At 39.5% G+C, this 17,508-nt stretch overlaps 1 protein-coding gene across 6 annotated transcripts in view; it reads left to right on the forward strand.

Annotated features, from left to right (window-relative positions):
- Positions 1-17,508, forward strand: part of PTPN5 (protein tyrosine phosphatase non-receptor type 5) — an 85,595-nt gene that overhangs the window by 53,208 nt on the left and 14,879 nt on the right. For all 6 annotated transcript variants that reach the window (XM_053980958.1, XM_053980957.1, XM_053980956.1 and 3 more), the window contains 7 exons: positions 209-328; positions 2,175-2,258; positions 5,876-6,114; positions 8,775-8,964; positions 11,881-11,965; positions 14,296-14,375; positions 14,859-14,996. In XM_053980958.1, coding sequence (XP_053836933.1) covers positions 209-328; positions 2,175-2,258; positions 5,876-6,114; positions 8,775-8,964; positions 11,881-11,965; positions 14,296-14,375; positions 14,859-14,996 — 936 coding nt within the window. The remainder of the gene's footprint in view (positions 1-208; positions 329-2,174; positions 2,259-5,875; positions 6,115-8,774; positions 8,965-11,880; positions 11,966-14,295; positions 14,376-14,858; positions 14,997-17,508) is intronic.

Here is a 17,508-nt window from a genome sequence, read left to right on the forward strand (position 1 = left end):
TCTAGTTAATAGTGGCTGAGCTTGGAGCCTTCAGTCTTTTTATTTCTGTTAAGCTACAGCCTAGAAAATACCTGACTTCTTAAAGCAAAAGTGATAATCAACATTAAATCAATGCTAACTAAATTAGTTAATTATGCAGTCTTGAAATTAAAATGATTGTGTGTATAATGAGAGATGCTAATTACGTCTTTTCTGATTGATTGCACAGCTTCTCTGCATGATGCTGTGGTACAGCACTTACGGAACCACCCCAGCAGCTCAGAATGCCTTCGACCTGCTCTCTTACTTTCTCACCCCATTTAAACAGGTTTTTTCAGATAAAGAGGAGGTAAGTCCCTGTGCTCCTCTATGGTTATATAGTTGATTTCAATTGCCTTGGGTGGTGCTTCTAACAGCTCTTCTGATAAGTATAATATGTGGGTATTTCATGTGTACATCCTGAAATGGTAGAAGAGTTTGCTGAAAGCAGATGAATATTTTATCTTTGAGATATTGGGCAGAATTTTTTGACTATGATGTTAGGTCAGCACAGCAGATTTTTCATTATGTGCAAATTATTGCAAATGAAACAAAGCAATAAGAAGTCATCTCATTAAGGTTAAGCCCACAGTAAAGGGAGAGCTGGAACTTCATTTCTTAGGATGAATAGAAGCTTAAATTCTGGAAGAATGGATCAACCCATATAAAAGGTGCAAATCACACCATAGTCTCAATTTTTTTGGTTTTTTTTTTGGTTTTTTTTTGGTTTTTTTTTGTTTTGGTTGAATGTTTAGAACATATCTGTGTGCAGGAAATGTATTTCAAGTGTACTAAGTGCACAGATTCAATTCTATCTACAGAGCTACCCCAGTAAAATTGCCTAGCTTCTCACCATGATATGATGACATGTATACCAGAATGATTCATCTGATAAATTACTGGTAATTATAGCCAGTGCAGATTTTTCTAGTGTGGACAGAACCTTAATTAAGTGGTGAACAGCTACTTTCAAAAATCTGATTAAATATATTTGCTTTCAGAATGCTTAGATCCATTGTACATAATCTTTGAGGCAGAGGCTTTGCAGTGCTAATAGAAAATCAGATTCAGTGCTTCTTGTGATTGAAGTACAGTGGAGACTGTTTTCTGTTTTCTCAGTGATTATGAGCTGCATGTCACCTGCTCTTTTGGGTTTTTTGAAAGAAGCACTTTTTCTTTTGCAGTTGGCTTTATTATACACAGAGCTCTTCGCAGACTGTTGCCTGGGTCTTATTTGCAGGGGCTTAATCAACAACAAATTGTTGCTCCTTACAGAAAAACACTGATTTGTATAATTTTGACTTGCAATAATTGTCCTTCACAGAGGAAAGTGATTCCTAGAATGCACCACAAGAACATCCCAAGTATGACTCTGTACAGATGTTCATGCATATGTTTGAGGACTGTTTATTGTAGCATTATGTATTGTGCAGATTTACACTTGAAAACAGTATAGGCAAATAAATTTTCTGATGTTAAAATAAGCAAATGGAAGCTCTTAACTCCAAATTTCTCATTAGCTGTACTAGTAGGAGAAAAAACAGAATAAAATTCCTTGCTCACTGAAGCCCATTAGAACTGAATTTTGCACCTACTACAGAGAACAGGCTGAACTATAGACTACTATAAAATTACTAAGACATCAGAATTAGTTCCACTGCCAGTGGTAAGAGTTAATCTGATGGTGTTTCACTGAATGAGTAGAAAGCACAGCAAACTCCTCTGTGGTTGGATTCTATTTAAGGATCCCCAAATCCAGGAACAGTACTAAATTTTGTTTAAAGCCCTTTACCACAGTATAAAAATCACCCTGACTGTAGCAATGAAGTATTGGTCCAGTCTGCAAAATTGAATTGTGGATTCAGATCTCAACTTTGGCAAAGTGTGAGGATAGGAAGCAGAACTCCTGTTTGCCTTCACAGTGAAATCTGGGGTTTAGACCTTCTGAGATACTGGAGCTTAGAGATGGTTTCAGTTTCAGTCTTCTCCAAAGCCTGGCATTTTTTTTGGTGCTGATGGCAGCTTTTCCACAGGTGAGTATGATATCAGTAAATCTTCATGGGAAATACTACATGCTTGGCCAAGAACATGCATGCAGACACTGTACTGTGCCCCTAAATTCTTAATGAATCATTGTCTATTCTGTTGTTCCACAGAACCTGACTACAGTTGAGAGTGTTGTGGTATCATACATCCTGCTGTCTTTGGCTTCTCTAGGACTGCTATTTGTAGGATCTCTGGTAAGTTACAATACAGCACAAACTATATTCATGCCCTTTTTCAGGGAGTTTTTATAAGATGTCTTATTTAACAAAAGTTGTTGATGTTATGCCCAAGTTGGTTGTAAAGCATCATTTTTGGGGCTGTTTCTGTATAATTATCTGCTTGCTTTATGTAGAGGAATTAGCCTTACTCAATTTCTTCATGAATTGGGGATTGCACTGAAGTAGAATGGTATATAATGGTATATAATATATATATTTCCACTGAAGTAGAAGGGATGTGTCCATTAACAGGACCATCATCTATTGATTTCAATGGCAGAAGGAGCTGTTCTAGAGTGCCACTGTTCTTCTGAAGTCCTGTTAGATGTAGGCCAAGGCCCCAGCTGCAGAACAAGATGAAGTGGCACGACTACAATTAATCTAGTTAGCTGTCAGCTGTTGGGGAGCAGCAGTGTGTTGTGTTTCTCCATGGATTGTGTAACTGGCACAAAGTTGTGTGCTAGATGGGAGAGCTACAGAGGACTCTGTGTTGTCAGGGAGCTCTAACTGAATGTGGCTTTCCAAACCCCTCTGTGCTGTTCTCTTAGAGTGGGAATGCAGCTACTGAACGTGCAGGCAGACCATCACCTCCTGTCCTTCCAGAGGTGCACCCCAGGTAGCTCAGGAAGTCAAAGCTGTGCTGTGTACATGCTGTTTGAGTGATGGACAGCATAATGAAATACATCCCAGAATCATGGGACTGTAGGTGGGCAGAGACTGCTAACCTAACATCCTGCTTGGAGCCAGGCTGTTGCCAGCACCTGGTAAAGTCAGCCATGAAATTTTCCACTCAGGTTTTGAAAACATTCAGTAGAGGAAGGTTTATCATCTCTCTGTGTGCCTGTGCCACAGCCATGTAGCACTTTTGGGGAAGAGATGTTTCCTCATGTCTCACCTGAATTTCACAAACATAAATGTCTAGGCTGAATTTCTGCAGGCTTGTGGCCATTGTTCCTTGTGGGATCAGCTGATACTACCAAGAAATATCTGGCTGCATTTCTGGAGCTGCCCTTCAAGTAGTTGCAGGTCACTGTTAGATCACCCCAGCCTCCTCTTTGCCAGGCTGAACAAGCCCAATTCCCTCCACCTTTTTACTGCACTCTAGACCCTTGACCTCCTTTGAAACCATCTGCTGGGACGACTCCAATTTTTCCATATCTGTCTTAAACTGGGGGAACTAAATTTGTAGACAGTATTGAAGGTGCAGCTCCCTCAGTGTCAAGGAGAGGGGAATGCCTCCTTTGATTTGCTGGCCACACTCCCTGCTAGGAAGTAATGTCATATTATATGCCATGCTTAAGTTCACTCAGAGGCAGCACAGTGGCAAAATCTTCTTTTTAATGTGTCAGGAAAATGGACTTTCTAAAAACCATTCACAAGGCAAAGAAATTATAGTTAATGCCTCCGTTATTCTGATCATTGATGTAGGCAAGGAACTTAGTGAGATTTATGCAATTTTCTGGGTTTTTGATGCTGCTGTACCTTATCCAGATTAATTTTGTCATCAAAAATAAACTTTTGGTAATTCTGTAATTGCAAATATTAAAAAAAAAGTCAACTAAGAATTGTCAAGAACTGTATGAATTCCAGATAAATTTGCAGCAAAACATTCTGGGCTGAAAGTCTGAGTAGCGGAAGTGTGATTTTTTGGATATTCAGCTATTTCTCGGTGGATGAAAACATTTCTTGCTGACCCATTCTTAGCACAGAAGATAAAGTTAAGTGAAAGCTCTCCATGACCAAAAATTCTGCTCTCTCTTTTGACAGTTTTGAATGTAAACTCCTTGCAAGTGAACATGAATACCGCTGTAGATTAAAGTATACTTGGCCCATTTTTATGTTGGTTAAAATTTGTGTATAGAAAAACATTTTTGAACAGTTTCCATGTTGGTGAGTTTGCACTGGTTTGTATTCCTGTGGTCTGTGCTAAGACTTTTCTAGCTAGAGTAGAGGCACAAATGTCACTCTGTGTCACCATGCTCTCTAGATAAATTGCTGGGCTGCAGAGTATAAGTGTCCTGTGAGTTCTGACCTATGGTCCATCTTGCCCAGTATGTTGCGTCTAACATGGACATTAGGAAGGAGAGACTGTTTAGAGAGAGCACATGAGCCTTGTCCCTCCCTGCCTACCTGTCACCTTCCTTCCTCTGAGATGTCTGAGGTCATGCTGCTTTGCAATGTACAGATTTGAAAATATCTGCTTTTATCAGTATTTGTAGAATAAGGTATAACATAGACCCTGACAGAATATTGAAAATGGTGATTGAACCAGGCAGGGTTTCTAGAATCCCAGCCTGGTGGACAACAGATTGTTGCATGAAAACAATTTTCTTTATTTTCCCCTTTTTTTCAGCTGGTTGAGACTCTCTCTCCCTCTCTACTTAAAATTGATTTTGAGCCACATGCTGCCTAGAAGAGACCTTGAAGGAATTTTTTCCTTTAAGAAGTGCCTTTATGACCAAGCCCTTCTTTCCCAGTGTTAAAATTGACACTGTCCTACATGACATCCTAATGTACTTTAGTAGCCTAGGAAGAGAAATCTGACCTTTTTAGTGACAGTTTTAAAAATTCAACTGGTCATTTAAAAGCCATGTAAGAAAAGGGCAGAAGAGGCTTTTACTGTGGAAAATGTGTTCTTATTCTCAAAAGGATGCATGACAATTCAGTATAGTTTATATGGCATTAGCCTGAGTGATGCTACTCCTAGTTCTATGCTAGATGGATGAAGTTGGTGTAAGGTTCCAGATCCTGGAATTCAGAGGTGGGCTTGAAATTTTTACTAAAATCTGTGTGGAGAATTTGAAGTCTACTGATGTGATTTCCAAATCATCTAGTCTATCACAGCATCTGTGCAAACTGATATGATGTGGAAATTTTTAAGATTCATGCAATTTCAAACCTTTTGTTAATTTATAATATAAACTTTCATATTGCAGTTGTGTCTTAAAACTTCACAGGATTCATTATTCAATGTTTATACCATATGCAAATCAGATAATTAGATTATAACACAGTCTGTGCTCTGGGCAATAATCCATATGGGCATTTTGAGACCCAGGATCAGGTACATCAAAATTGAGGCTTCTTCAAAAAATGATGCGTTTATGTATAAATTCAGGGTACAGTGCCTGGTTATTAAAGATGTTCAGCTCAATTATATTAACTTAAGATAGCTGTATGCAAATTTCAGATGGAAAGCCATAAAATAAGGAGAGGTATAATTTGTAGAATACTATAGTGGATTTTTGTTTTGTAAACAAGCCTGGGAAGGGTAAGAAACTGAACAAAAGGACAGTGGTATCATGTTGGCTTGCATATGATGGTCACAAGCACATTCCACTTCCCTGTATCCCTGAGTTAAGCCTGGCTAGCTCAGTGGACACCTCTGTGGCTGAAAGCAGGTTTGAATGGGTAGATGTGAATCCTTGCAACACACACCACAAAGCCGCTCCTGCATGGAACATTCCTGTTCTCTTCAGTACTCCCCAGTTCTAATACAGACAGCTGGAATGCTGCCCTAAAGACCCATGCCCTAGGCTATGTGGAAGGGCTGGCTACAAGCAGAAACTTGTTTAAATGTTTGTTTCTTCCAGTTTTGGCACCTCCTCAGAGCCCCACCAGACCCTCCCTTCCTGCTGCAAGAGGACAGACGCCAGTCTGTGAGCCGGCAGCCTTCCTTCACATACTCAGAGTGGACAGAGGATAAAAATGAAGATGACTTCCTAGATCTGGATCCCGTACCAGAGACTCCAGTGTTTGACTGCGTAATGGACATTAAACCAGAGACAGACCCAGCTACTCTGACGGTTAAATCCATGGGCTTGCAAGAAAGGTAGGGTAGATGTCACTAATAGGGAAAAGTCTGCTCCCAGATTTTGTGGGTTTAGGAGTTCTGTGCCTGGTAGGAAGCTTTATTGCCTTTGTGAATGTCACTTTCAAATGTGGTTGTGAAGTCTGCTTTACTTCCTGTCCTGTTTTCAGTCCAGTCATAAGTACAAGCATGTTAGTTAAACAGCACACAGTTTCTGGATAGCTGTCAACAAGTGCTGTTCTAAAGCATAATTTCTTTCCATTGAATACATCTATTTGTGTTTGATCAGTCTTTCACCATTCATCAAGACAGCAATTGCATTGCATGAAATCCCCTATAGAGCAGTAAAAGCTTTTACCTTTGAAAGAGGGGGGTCTCATTGATATTTTTTTTCCCCTGTCACTCATATTGGAGGACTAGTTTTTTCTTCAAAAGCAAACTATAGAAAAAGGGATAGTCTTTAGCATTCATTATATAAATGAGTTAATCCAGAAGGAAATAAATTATTCAAATGAACCCAGTAATGAAACTTCGAGGTGAGCTGGTGTTCACTGCCTGAACCTTAAGGGCAACTTGAAAAGAGGAGTTTCTTGGGCAAGTGAGGAGCTTCTCAGAGAAGTTCACAGCTGGGAAAGGGCAGTTTCAAGATTAAAGGAAAATATTTTTCTGTTTTGTGTCCTTTCAGTTGTCTTAGTGAAACAGAACAAAGGTCTTGATGATAGAATTCCTGTGAAGAAATTCTGCTAAAGTGACGATGTTATGAATAAGAATGAAGTTACTGGGGGGCCCAGCATAGCAAAGTATTACCTTTCTTTATTTCTCAGTTTTCAAGCTTAATTAGAGTGCTAACCTTAGTTAATTTCCATCTGTAAAGCTTAAAACAAAGGCCAGAACTTAGATTTTAAGAATACAATGCTAATTTTCCAAAGCTCCTCAGGACACAGTAAAAAGGAGTGTTACAGAAGAGGCTTTCAATTTGTACTCTTGTGGGTTTAGAATGTTTTTATTGCTTTATGGTTTGTTATAACATTGTCCTAAAATTTTATACCTTTTATTGTTTTATTCTACCTTTATATGTGATCACAGTAACCTCTGAGGCTTGTCCCTGAAGCTGCTGCTTTGTTGGTTTTTAATTATAGGCAAAATTGGGCTTGAAATATGTGAGTCGAACATTTGTGTTCATCACTGTCCCTATTTCATTCCATTTCTGTCACTTTAAAGAGATGACATTTCTCCTCAGGTGACTGCTAGCCTACATGAAAGACACTCACTGTATCAAGAGAATTGGGGAGTATTGCTTGGAGAATAATCAATTGGTTAAAGTAATGAATTACAGTGAAAAACCTGTCAAATAACTAGAAGTGGGACAATGGAAGCAATTGCTTGAAGTTCTCAAACTAGGTACAGTGTGAACACTTAAGATATAAACTTGTTTTCAACATACACATCCTTGAGAAGACAGACATCATTTCAGGTTTGAGCTGTGCCCTGACAAACTTCATTTACATTACACGTTGGTCACTTTTCCTTTGTTTGGTATTGTGTTAAATTACCTACCTGTGCCTCTTTGGCATCCGTTCTGCTTTTATCTTCCTTCCCTCTCATTCTTTAACCACCTGTGCAATTAAAAGGGTGGTCAGCAGCTAAATTCAAACACCATTGAATGTTGCTGAAGAAGAAATAATCATCTTATTTCCTCATGTTGAAGAACTATTAATGTAGGTAGCCTCTTCTACCTTGAAAGAACCAAAAGCAATCCTTTTCGAATGCATCTGTTTTGGGGGAGAAATGTGGTAGCTGTCTAACAGCACACAGGAGGGTGAGGTGAAATCCTCTGAAAGGTGTCACTAAAGATTCCATGTCTGCCACTAGTGGCATTTCCCCATGGCTGTGAATCATAGCAGGAGGCTGGCTGCAAATTCTTTTGGGCAAAATCTTGAGTCCAGGAAAGGCCTGTGATCCAAGTGATGACTTCTGTCCTCTCTGTGAGTTGGTCATGCCTGCATGCCTACATGGTTTTTAATAGATCCTGCACACTCCTGCACACACCCTCTAACTAAATTTTTTGAGTCGAGATTCATCAAAAATAGGTTTACTGTGTAAATGTTTAGAACCTTTACCTAGTAATCATCATATTATGTGGTTTTATTATTATGTTAAAGATATTTACAGATTCGCTGACGGCTTTTGAATCTTACTTTTGTCTATCATATGTGAGACTAACAGAAGCTCAGAAGTGCTTTAAAACTTTATTTATAGTAGGCATTTTGACTTCCTTGGTTTGTTGTGTGGCTAACTAGCACAAAAAATTCTACACTTAACAGTATCTGTTTATAATGTGACTGTTAAAGTGTTGGGACCTTCATTTTACCCTTCTTATGATGTACAGTTGTGGAAAGAACATTTTTCAGATAGAAAAATTATTCACTGCAGTTGGTAGGCTTTTTATGTCTCTATTAAAGTAGTAAAGTTGAACTGGTAGGACATTACCCCAATAATGTTTCAGTGTACAAAATTGTCTTCTGGTCTTGTCCACACAAGAAGCATCACTCATTTTCTTACAGTTAGTGACCGAAATGTCCCCACCAGCACCAACTGGGTGATTTCCTGAAGTTGTTCATGTGTCATTGCTGGCAGTGATGAGTCTGTTGTGAGCAAACTTCGACTGATCTGTTTTGCAGGAGAGGTTCAAATGTTTCACTCACCCTGGATATGTGCACCCCAGGCTGCTCTGAGCAAGGCTTTGGCTATGTCATGTCCCCACGGGAACAGTCAGCCCGAGAATACCTCCAGACGGCATCAAACATCCTGACTGAAGAGGAACTGCACAAGAAGGCACTGGATCCTTTCATACTCCAGGCAGAGTTCTTTGTGAGTTCTGGCCTCTCTCTTCTAGGAGCATCAATAAAAATGGGATGGTGTCTCTCCATAGAAGACAGTCTAAAAGTAGTACATGCAAACTCCACTTCTGTCAGTGAAACATTTAATGCAATTCCCAAATTTATCATTCCTTTAAATTACAATGTGTGAAAGCTTTCACACTATTGTCACTTAAAAACTAGAGAATTTATTCTGGCAAAACCAACAACAGCAATAAGAAGTCTTTGTTTCACAAGATTTTGGTTTGTTTTGGTGTTTTTTGTATTTTGGGGGTTTTTTTTGGTTTTGGTTTTTTTTTTTGGGTGGGGTTTTTTTTTGGTTTTTTGGGGGGGGTTGGGTAGGGTTTTTTTTTGTTTTTGGGGGTTTTTTTTGCTGATGTATATTACCTTTTTAACAACAGCAATGAAAAAAATCACTAGAGTTCAAAAGAAAAGCTACATTTGCTATCAGCATAACTTCTTGAAAGGTGTCTGGAGCTGCCCTAGTGATGAAATTAGTCCTAATCCACCCTCTTTGCTGTTGAATGCTTAATGTGGAGCTACTTCCCAAATCTAAATGTTCTCTGGTTACCTGAAACACAGTGTGGCTCTGTCATTCAGCAGGAACTATAGAAAGTATGCATTACTGGGGTTTTCTCTGCACAAAAATAATTTACTAGTTGTAAACTACTGAAGTTAATACTGCCATGTCAAATATTATCTTTAGCATGAAATCTCAGCAGAGCAGGAGGAAGATCATGTTTTGCAACATTACAGCCCTTTCAGCTTGTCTTCTTCGTGACCTCTAAGTGTCTGAAAGGGAAAGTCCACTCTGATTATCACTTGCTGTCCTCCCTCCTTGCACAGTTTCAGGTTTTTTTTTCCTTTTATGAGAACTTGGGCCTTCTATTTTAAAATAGAACACAAGGTATCTGTGGACCTTAATTCCTTTAGTGCTGTACAAGTTGAAGGAAAGCAACTTTTGTGTAGGGAAAGCCTTGATTCTTTTAAGTAAAGTATTTATTGCTCTTTTAGGGAAGGAATGTTCACTTGGTGACTGAACTGACTGCTGGACTAGTCCACATACAGTTTCACCAGTCTTTGAGCTACTCTGTAGCTTTCAAGCAAAGAAAATAATGTTTGATATAGGAAAAAATACACTTCATTTGTCTGAGAGATGTTGAATTAGTTTTCCTGGTGTTCATAGAATTATCCAGCAGCCAAGCCATCCCAAGCTATTTTAATTCTTTAATGAAAACTGAAAAAGCACAAAATGCTGTGCAATCAAAACATCATTTCTGTAATTAAAAATTGTGAACTAGTTCTTTTTTTATGAAACAGTTACCACCAGCTAGCTCTTCGTGTCTTTTCATTCTGTCTAACCTACTTGGTTTTCAAAGTCCAGATCCCAGATGAAGCAAGCAGTTGTTTCATTTTGCAAGAAAAGTCAGGGAGGACAATAATAGGGCTAAGTCCTGAAATTCATACAAGATTTAGAGTTTTTACTCAGACAGCAGTCCTGTTGATTTCACAAGCCAAGAATTTGCTTGTGCAGTGAATGACTTAAGATCCAAAAACAGCTCATGGAGCTTGGCTCAGGAAGAGTTTGGGTTGACTAAATACCAAGGAACAATGGAAAAAAATATGAAGATTTTGTTCCTATGCAGTTCTCAAAATTGATAGGAAATTACTTCAACAAAACATTTTTGTCCTTATTTGCCTCTGGTTAAAGCCAGCAGTGTGCTCAGTGCTTTGTAAGAGGTGGAGTGCAGATAATCTTCTAATGTTCCAGAACTGACCTCAAGTTGTTCCAGGGCAGGTTTAGATTGGATATTAGGAAAAAATTATTCACTGAAAGGATGAAGCACTGGAACAGGCTGCCTGAGGAAGTGGTAGAATCACCATCCATGAAAGTGTTTGTAAACATGTGGATGTGGCACTTAAGGACATGGCTTAGCAGTAAACATGGAGGTGCTAGGCCTTAATAATTCTATTTTTCTATTTCTATTTTTTCTGTAGTCCATAGCTCTGCTCATCTTAAATATTTCCCTTACTTGCCTTACTCAGCCCTGATTCCTGTTTCCAGTCTGTCCTGTAGTGGTCTCTCAAATCCAATGTGCAGCAGCTGGGATGACCAGCTCTGCCTCCCAGTTCCTGTTAGCCTCCCATATCTCTGCTGAGCCTGGTTAACATACCCCTTCTCTTCACCTGCCTTCCTACTCCAGCTGCTGGAAGGTTCCTGTTTGTTCCCACCTGGCGTTAGCCCCTTGTTGCAGGGGATGAGCAGTGGGGAAGAGGAAGCCTCTCCATCTTCATGAGTTCTTTGCATCAGCAAAGATAGAGAGCGCAGGCAATTCCCAAATACCCCTTTGCTGTCCTTTTCCATGGAGCTTGGCAGCACAACGAGCTAAGCAGTGACTCTCCTGCAGCCCCATGGAGTCAGGTCAGCACACCAGCCTGTCATCATGTGTGTCATACTTTGTTGCTGGTGCAAGTCCCCAGCAAATTACTAACTTCCACCCTCTGTGAGGAAGCAATATGAGTCAGAAAGGATGGTCCATCCTCTTGGAGCAGTGTCTTGCATTCCACCTCTTGCATTGCTCTGTGCCTACACTTGCAATTCAGTTCTAATAATATTAGGAGTGAATATGTCATGCATGTTACTCAATGAATTAGTCACTAGGAGCGTTTTCACATGAAAGATTTCAGAAAAGAAAGCCAGTGACAGAAAAAGGAAACATCATTCATACTTTGATGGTACGTTGCTAGAGGTACTGTACAATGTGTCCCAGCTGACTTCATCACTTTGCCTCCCTCGCAGGCAGGACATAATGGACTTGGGGTTTTTATGCCTCCTGTGAATCTAATAATACTACAGACTGTCTCTTATGTTTTCGTGGATTTTTTGTTCTTCTCTTTTTTTTAACAGGAAATTCCAATGAACTTTGTTGATCCAAAGGAATATGATATTCCAGGCTTAGTGCGTAAGAACCGCTACAAAACAATTCTCCCAAGTAAGTTTCTGCTTTTTAAGTTGCTGAGGCAGGGTGGTTTATTCCACATGCTGGAGGGCTTTGCATTTTCCTTTCCATAGTGGAGGAAGTGTACTGTCACCACAATGTATTGTCCAAAAGCCATGTTTATGGAGCAGCAGCATGACTTCAAAGCATAAATCATATTTCCAAAGAGATACAGAGCATGAAGAACCAAAATGCTGCTGATCCTTAGGGAAATGTAGTTTTTTTTGTTATTAGAATTGCATCATTTGGTGCTGATTAAAAGTTGTACCCAAGAACTTGGTTTACTAAGATGTTACTTAGTGATTCCTTTGATTAAATTTCTTTTGAAAGACCAAATTCTAGCAGCGTTATTTTCCTGACTGATGTTTTTTTCAAATGCAGACTGGGAATATTGGGAACTGGCCTGGTGGCATTAAGATGACACAGAAAAGTATTTTTCTTTTCTATTACACTAGTTTTACTTGTAGGCACGGGTAGGAGTTTTCAGAAACATTTTTGTACAAATTTTTACAAGCGTTATCATTTCCCCTCTCTCATGCTTTAAGATACTTTGAAAAGTGATACGATTGGATGCCATGCCTTTTTTTTTTTCTCCTCTAAGCTGTTTTTGGAAGATGGTACCATCACTACAGTAGTCTTCTGCAAAATCCAAAAGGTTCAATGTCAAGTTAATAAATATAAGTGCAGTAAAGTAAAAAATGTTGTCAACTATACCTAACAGTCAATGAATCAAATGATTTTTAAAAAGGTTATTTTAGTGTCTTCAAACTCCAGCAACTGCAGCCTGATGTGTGAAATTCTTTTGATGACTTTGTACTCTACCTCAGACCAGAAGTGCAAAAGCATTTAACAGCCTTTCACTGTTGCTGTGCTAATGGTTGAGGTGATTCGTTCAAGTATTAATTCACTGATTTTGCTGCAGTGGGAACATTGCAAAAGTGGATATTGATTTCAGATGCCCGAGGTGCCAGTAATCTGTATATTCTGAATTTGGTATCTCTTCATCTCAGCCATATGGGTGTCTGCCAGCAGCCACTGTTGTCACTTTGACCTGTTCATCTCAGATAACTGCTTTTCCCCAGCCATCTCTCTAAAGGTTAACAACTTTATTCTGGCCTTATTATGATCTGAGCTTTTTTTTTTCCCAAATGAACTTTTAGCAACTTTGTCCCTGACTGTGGCCACAGGATGGCTTGATATTGCTGAGGAAAGGAGAGGGCTGAGTGCTCACATTTATCCCACTGCCTCCATTTCACAGGGCTTGGTGCTGGCAGTAAAGAGGGATAGAAAGGACACCGAAGCATTCTCTTTATGCTTCAAAGCCAAAGATCCCAGGAAACATGAATCTGGTCTGTGTGAGGACAGCATTTCATGCTGACTCTGTGTTTGTAGCACTGTAAAAATTAAGGTGTACTTTGTCCTTAATATGATATTGGGTAAAGCACAATTTTTGCATAAATTTTATTTTATTCTGCTTTCTAAGGCAGCTGAAGATTTTTATGAAAAAGGCACCTGTGGTTTGTTTTGAATATTATCTTGGTTATATACACTGTTGCTGTTTGCTGAGGCCTCTGTCAGGAGGATGTTTCTTGTAATGTTAACAAACTGGGTAGCACTGGTCAAAGTGGATGAATGTGGGCCTGTGTCATGTCCCATTAAAATCAGTGAAACAGCCATTGACTTCAGTAGGAATTGGACTGAACTTCTTAAGTGGAATAATGTTTTCTCTTGTCATTTTATTTGAACAAGAATAATGCTTCATAAACAGCCTCAGTGAAGGAGACTCAAGTACTGAAGAGACTTAAAATGCAAGAGACTGTTAATATTCTTTAATTTCTCTATAACCATTATATTTGTTAATAGCACATCTTGGAGTGTGGTTCATTGCAAGATGAATTGGGAAGGAGTTATTGTCGTCTGGCTTGCCTGGATGCAAGAAATGCATGTTCATGTTTTGGTAGAAAAGCTCTTTGCTATCATTTCACAAACAATATTCTAATGTCTTTGAAGCCAGAATGAGTTTGTTGACCTAACAGATTGAGAAATAATTTCCTGTAGCAGAAAACTGCTTTTCCAGAGTCATGCTGAGACACTGACTCAGGACCAATTAAGGCAGGCTTCAGAGAGTAGGTGAAACTCTCAGAAGGCTGCAAATGACCGCAACCATCCTTTCCCTTTTTTAATGGTCTTAACAAGGGGGTTTTCTAAGGCCACTTACATCTGCTGTGATGGCCATGAATGTGTGTAAATGTCTTGCTCTGCTAAATAATTTTGTGTGTCTCCTTCCTCTGATAAACTATTCCTTATCTTCTTACACCTTTCAGATCCTCACAGCAGAGTGTGCCTTACCTCAGCTGATCAGGATGACTCCCTCAGCTCTTACATCAATGCTAACTACATCAGGGTAAGAGCTCCATAGCTCAGTCTCTATCAGCCACTGTTAATATAAACAGAATTGCAACACGCACTGGCTTTTAAAGGCATCCTAGCTGATCTGATTGCTCTTCTCTCCTGCTTACATTAGCTGAAACCCAAATCTCAAAGTGCACCTGTACATATTCAGACCAGACAGAAACATACTTCTGCAGTTCTTGATGCAAAATTCCTTGTCAACTAGCCTAACCAAGGCACTGGATAATCAGCCTGAATAAGGCTCATGACCTAGCCAGAGGCACCTCAAGGCTATTGGACGCTCTTTGCTGGAATTATGTGAGTCTGTACTGTGCCTTTGCTCCATGTACATGTGTGCAGGAGAGAGATGGAGAGGAGAGCTGGTGCCATGGAGTCAGCATTTCATCCAGGATAGCTCTCTGTTTTTTTAAGAGTGAACCTTCAAGGTTATGGTAGACATCCCTGTTAAACTGATCTCATGTTCTTTTGTTGGCAGGGCTATGGAGGAGAGGAAAAGGTATATATTGCTACTCAGGGACCGATAGTTAATACTGTCACTGACTTCTGGAGAATGGTATGGCAGGAGCGTTCTCCCATCATTGTCATGATTACCAATATAGAAGAGATGAATGAGGTAATGCTGTTACATCCAGTCTATATTTTTATCTCTATTCCAGCAGTTATTTTCAGCATAGACACTAAGCCAGCGAACAGAAGTTAGTTCAGTGGCCTGTGCAATCAGAGCCAGCATTAAATTCTTCAGGCTCAGAGAAGACGTGGGCTTCTCTTTCAGTTCATTTTACTGTGAGTCCTGTTTTGCTGTCTGACTTGTTCTACTGTTGGTTTTGCCATTTTCCTCTCCCAGTTGACCTGAAACCCCTCCTAACCCAGCTTTATTTGCAGGCAACCTTTGAAGGAATCAAAAGCAATAGTACCCCATAACTGCTAAGGCTGAATATCTTTAATCAGTAGAGTTGTTGCTGCTTTATCTTGCATTTGTTAAGATTTGATGTCTACATGCATGTTTCATTGAGGAAGTACCTGATTTCTGTATGATAATCAACAACTAGAACTGACTTGGATATTGAGGACCTTCCCCTGAATGCATCTAGGGAATGCTTATGAAATACTGAAATTAAGATGCTGAAATTTTCTATTTGCTGCCTACTTCCATAAATTAAACTGATTAAATTAAATTTAGGTGCTAATCCACCTAAAGTGAATTCTTTTTTTTGCAGTTTATAATACTGCAGTCCTTCTGCTGTTCATTACTTACCTGCTGAAATCTTTCCCCCATAGCAGAGTTGCAAGAACTTTGTGCCTGGGCTTCAGCTCACATACAGGTAGCTGAGCTCACATCTGCCTTTACTGGCAGTGTAAGATGTGAGAAAATGGTCTGGGCATGTGTTGGGCTCTGCATCCTCCCCCACCACTAAGCAGCAAGGCTGGGTGGAGATATCCAAATGTTGTTTCTTAAGCTGCAGCATCATTGTATGTCAGGCTTGTCTTTGAGAACAGATTAGTAATTTAGGTTAGAGATCTTTGTTAGGAGAAGAAGCTTTAGATGCTTCGAAGACAAAGAATATGGGCATACATCCAGCATACAGACACAGTTGTAATGGCTTATCTGCTAGATGGAAGCTTAGTGCCCATAATCATGCATGTGCCCAAACCTTTAGCTTTTCAGAGATACAAAGTAAATAAATTTAACCTTCAACTTCATTTAAAAAAAGACATGACACAGAATTATGATGTTTTGCAAGTTTAAAACAGTAGTTATTACAGCTGGCTCATTGGAAACGTCCTGTCAAGGATTGCTGATGCACAGCAGATTATGTTGCTGATCTGAATGCTTTGTTTTCACTCATGTTGTAAACTTGCACCTGCCTGTATCTGAGCAGCAGCACTGAAGCAATAACTTGCTCATTAATCAAAGTTGCCATTTTCTGGCACGTGCGACATTAAAATGTCATGACATAATCAGTGCACCAAAATCTTTTGCGGACTTTGAGGTTTCAAGAAGATGCAGAGGAAATGCTGGTCCTGAATGACATATCTGAAATGTTCTTCCACTATAGTTTTCATAACAAGATTGTACAACAGGAAGGCAAAATAACCTTTATGTCTGGGCTGCCTCTTACCTGCACTGACCAAGTATTTCACCCCTCTTATCAGTGTTGGGAAGCAGTGCACTGCAGTGCTGATGCACTACAGAACTGTAGCTTGCTGCAGCCTGTAGATCACTATAGAGCTGTTGAGTCTTTCCTGATACATTTGGTGTCAAAAATGTATCGGTGTCAGCAATCTCAGCCATAAATACAGGATCCTTTCATGTAAAAGTCTTCCATACTCACTCCATTTATCTGCAACACTTATATTAATAGATGAATTACAGGACTCAAAGTACATAGATTCAAACCCAAAAGTTTTGTTCGGCAATGATGCTCGTAAGAGAGATTTTGTGTTCTTCCTCAGTGCAATGGGTTCAGTAAAGTGAGAATTAAAAGCTCTGCACCTCAGCCCTCTGTCATTTCTAATCTAAATTGATAGCCCCCAGAAATGAGTGCGCAATCTTACTCCACTCCTTTAAGCAGAGCAATGTCTGTGCTATTGATAGCTGGTAGTGCTCTCGACAATTCTTGCAGTGGATTCTGCAGTTTATGAGTAGAGGAAGAAAAAACACAATCTGCATAAATAACTTTACAGAGACACAGTGGGCCACACTCCCAGTGGGTTATTAACTGATGTACTATGCAGATGGAACAACACTGATTCTCCCACACAAAAATTTTGTTTCAGTAACTTTGCAATGTACTTTGCTGTTATTAGTCTTTCTCCTCAAGTGGAATTACGTTTGGCGGGGGAGAGAAAAATGATTCAACTTGTTTCCTTCAAGATTGTGTACAGCTGTGTAAAAGAGGAATCTTACAAGCATCATCTTTACTGAGATTTGTTGAATAGCAAATACCTGTTCCCCTCTGATAATGAAATAGCTTCTTGCATTATCACAAGGGAGCCTTTTTCTCAGACTCTGTCTGATTCATGTCATTCCTTGTCCATGAACTAATTTGTGCACTATATTGAAATGCCAGTCTCTGCCTTTGCATATTGATTAATTTAGATAAACTGAATACAAAACCACAGTC

Source organism: Vidua macroura, chromosome 6, assembly GCF_024509145.1.
Source record: "Vidua macroura isolate BioBank_ID:100142 chromosome 6, ASM2450914v1, whole genome shotgun sequence".
NCBI classification, from domain to species: Eukaryota; Metazoa; Chordata; class Aves; order Passeriformes; family Viduidae; genus Vidua; species Vidua macroura.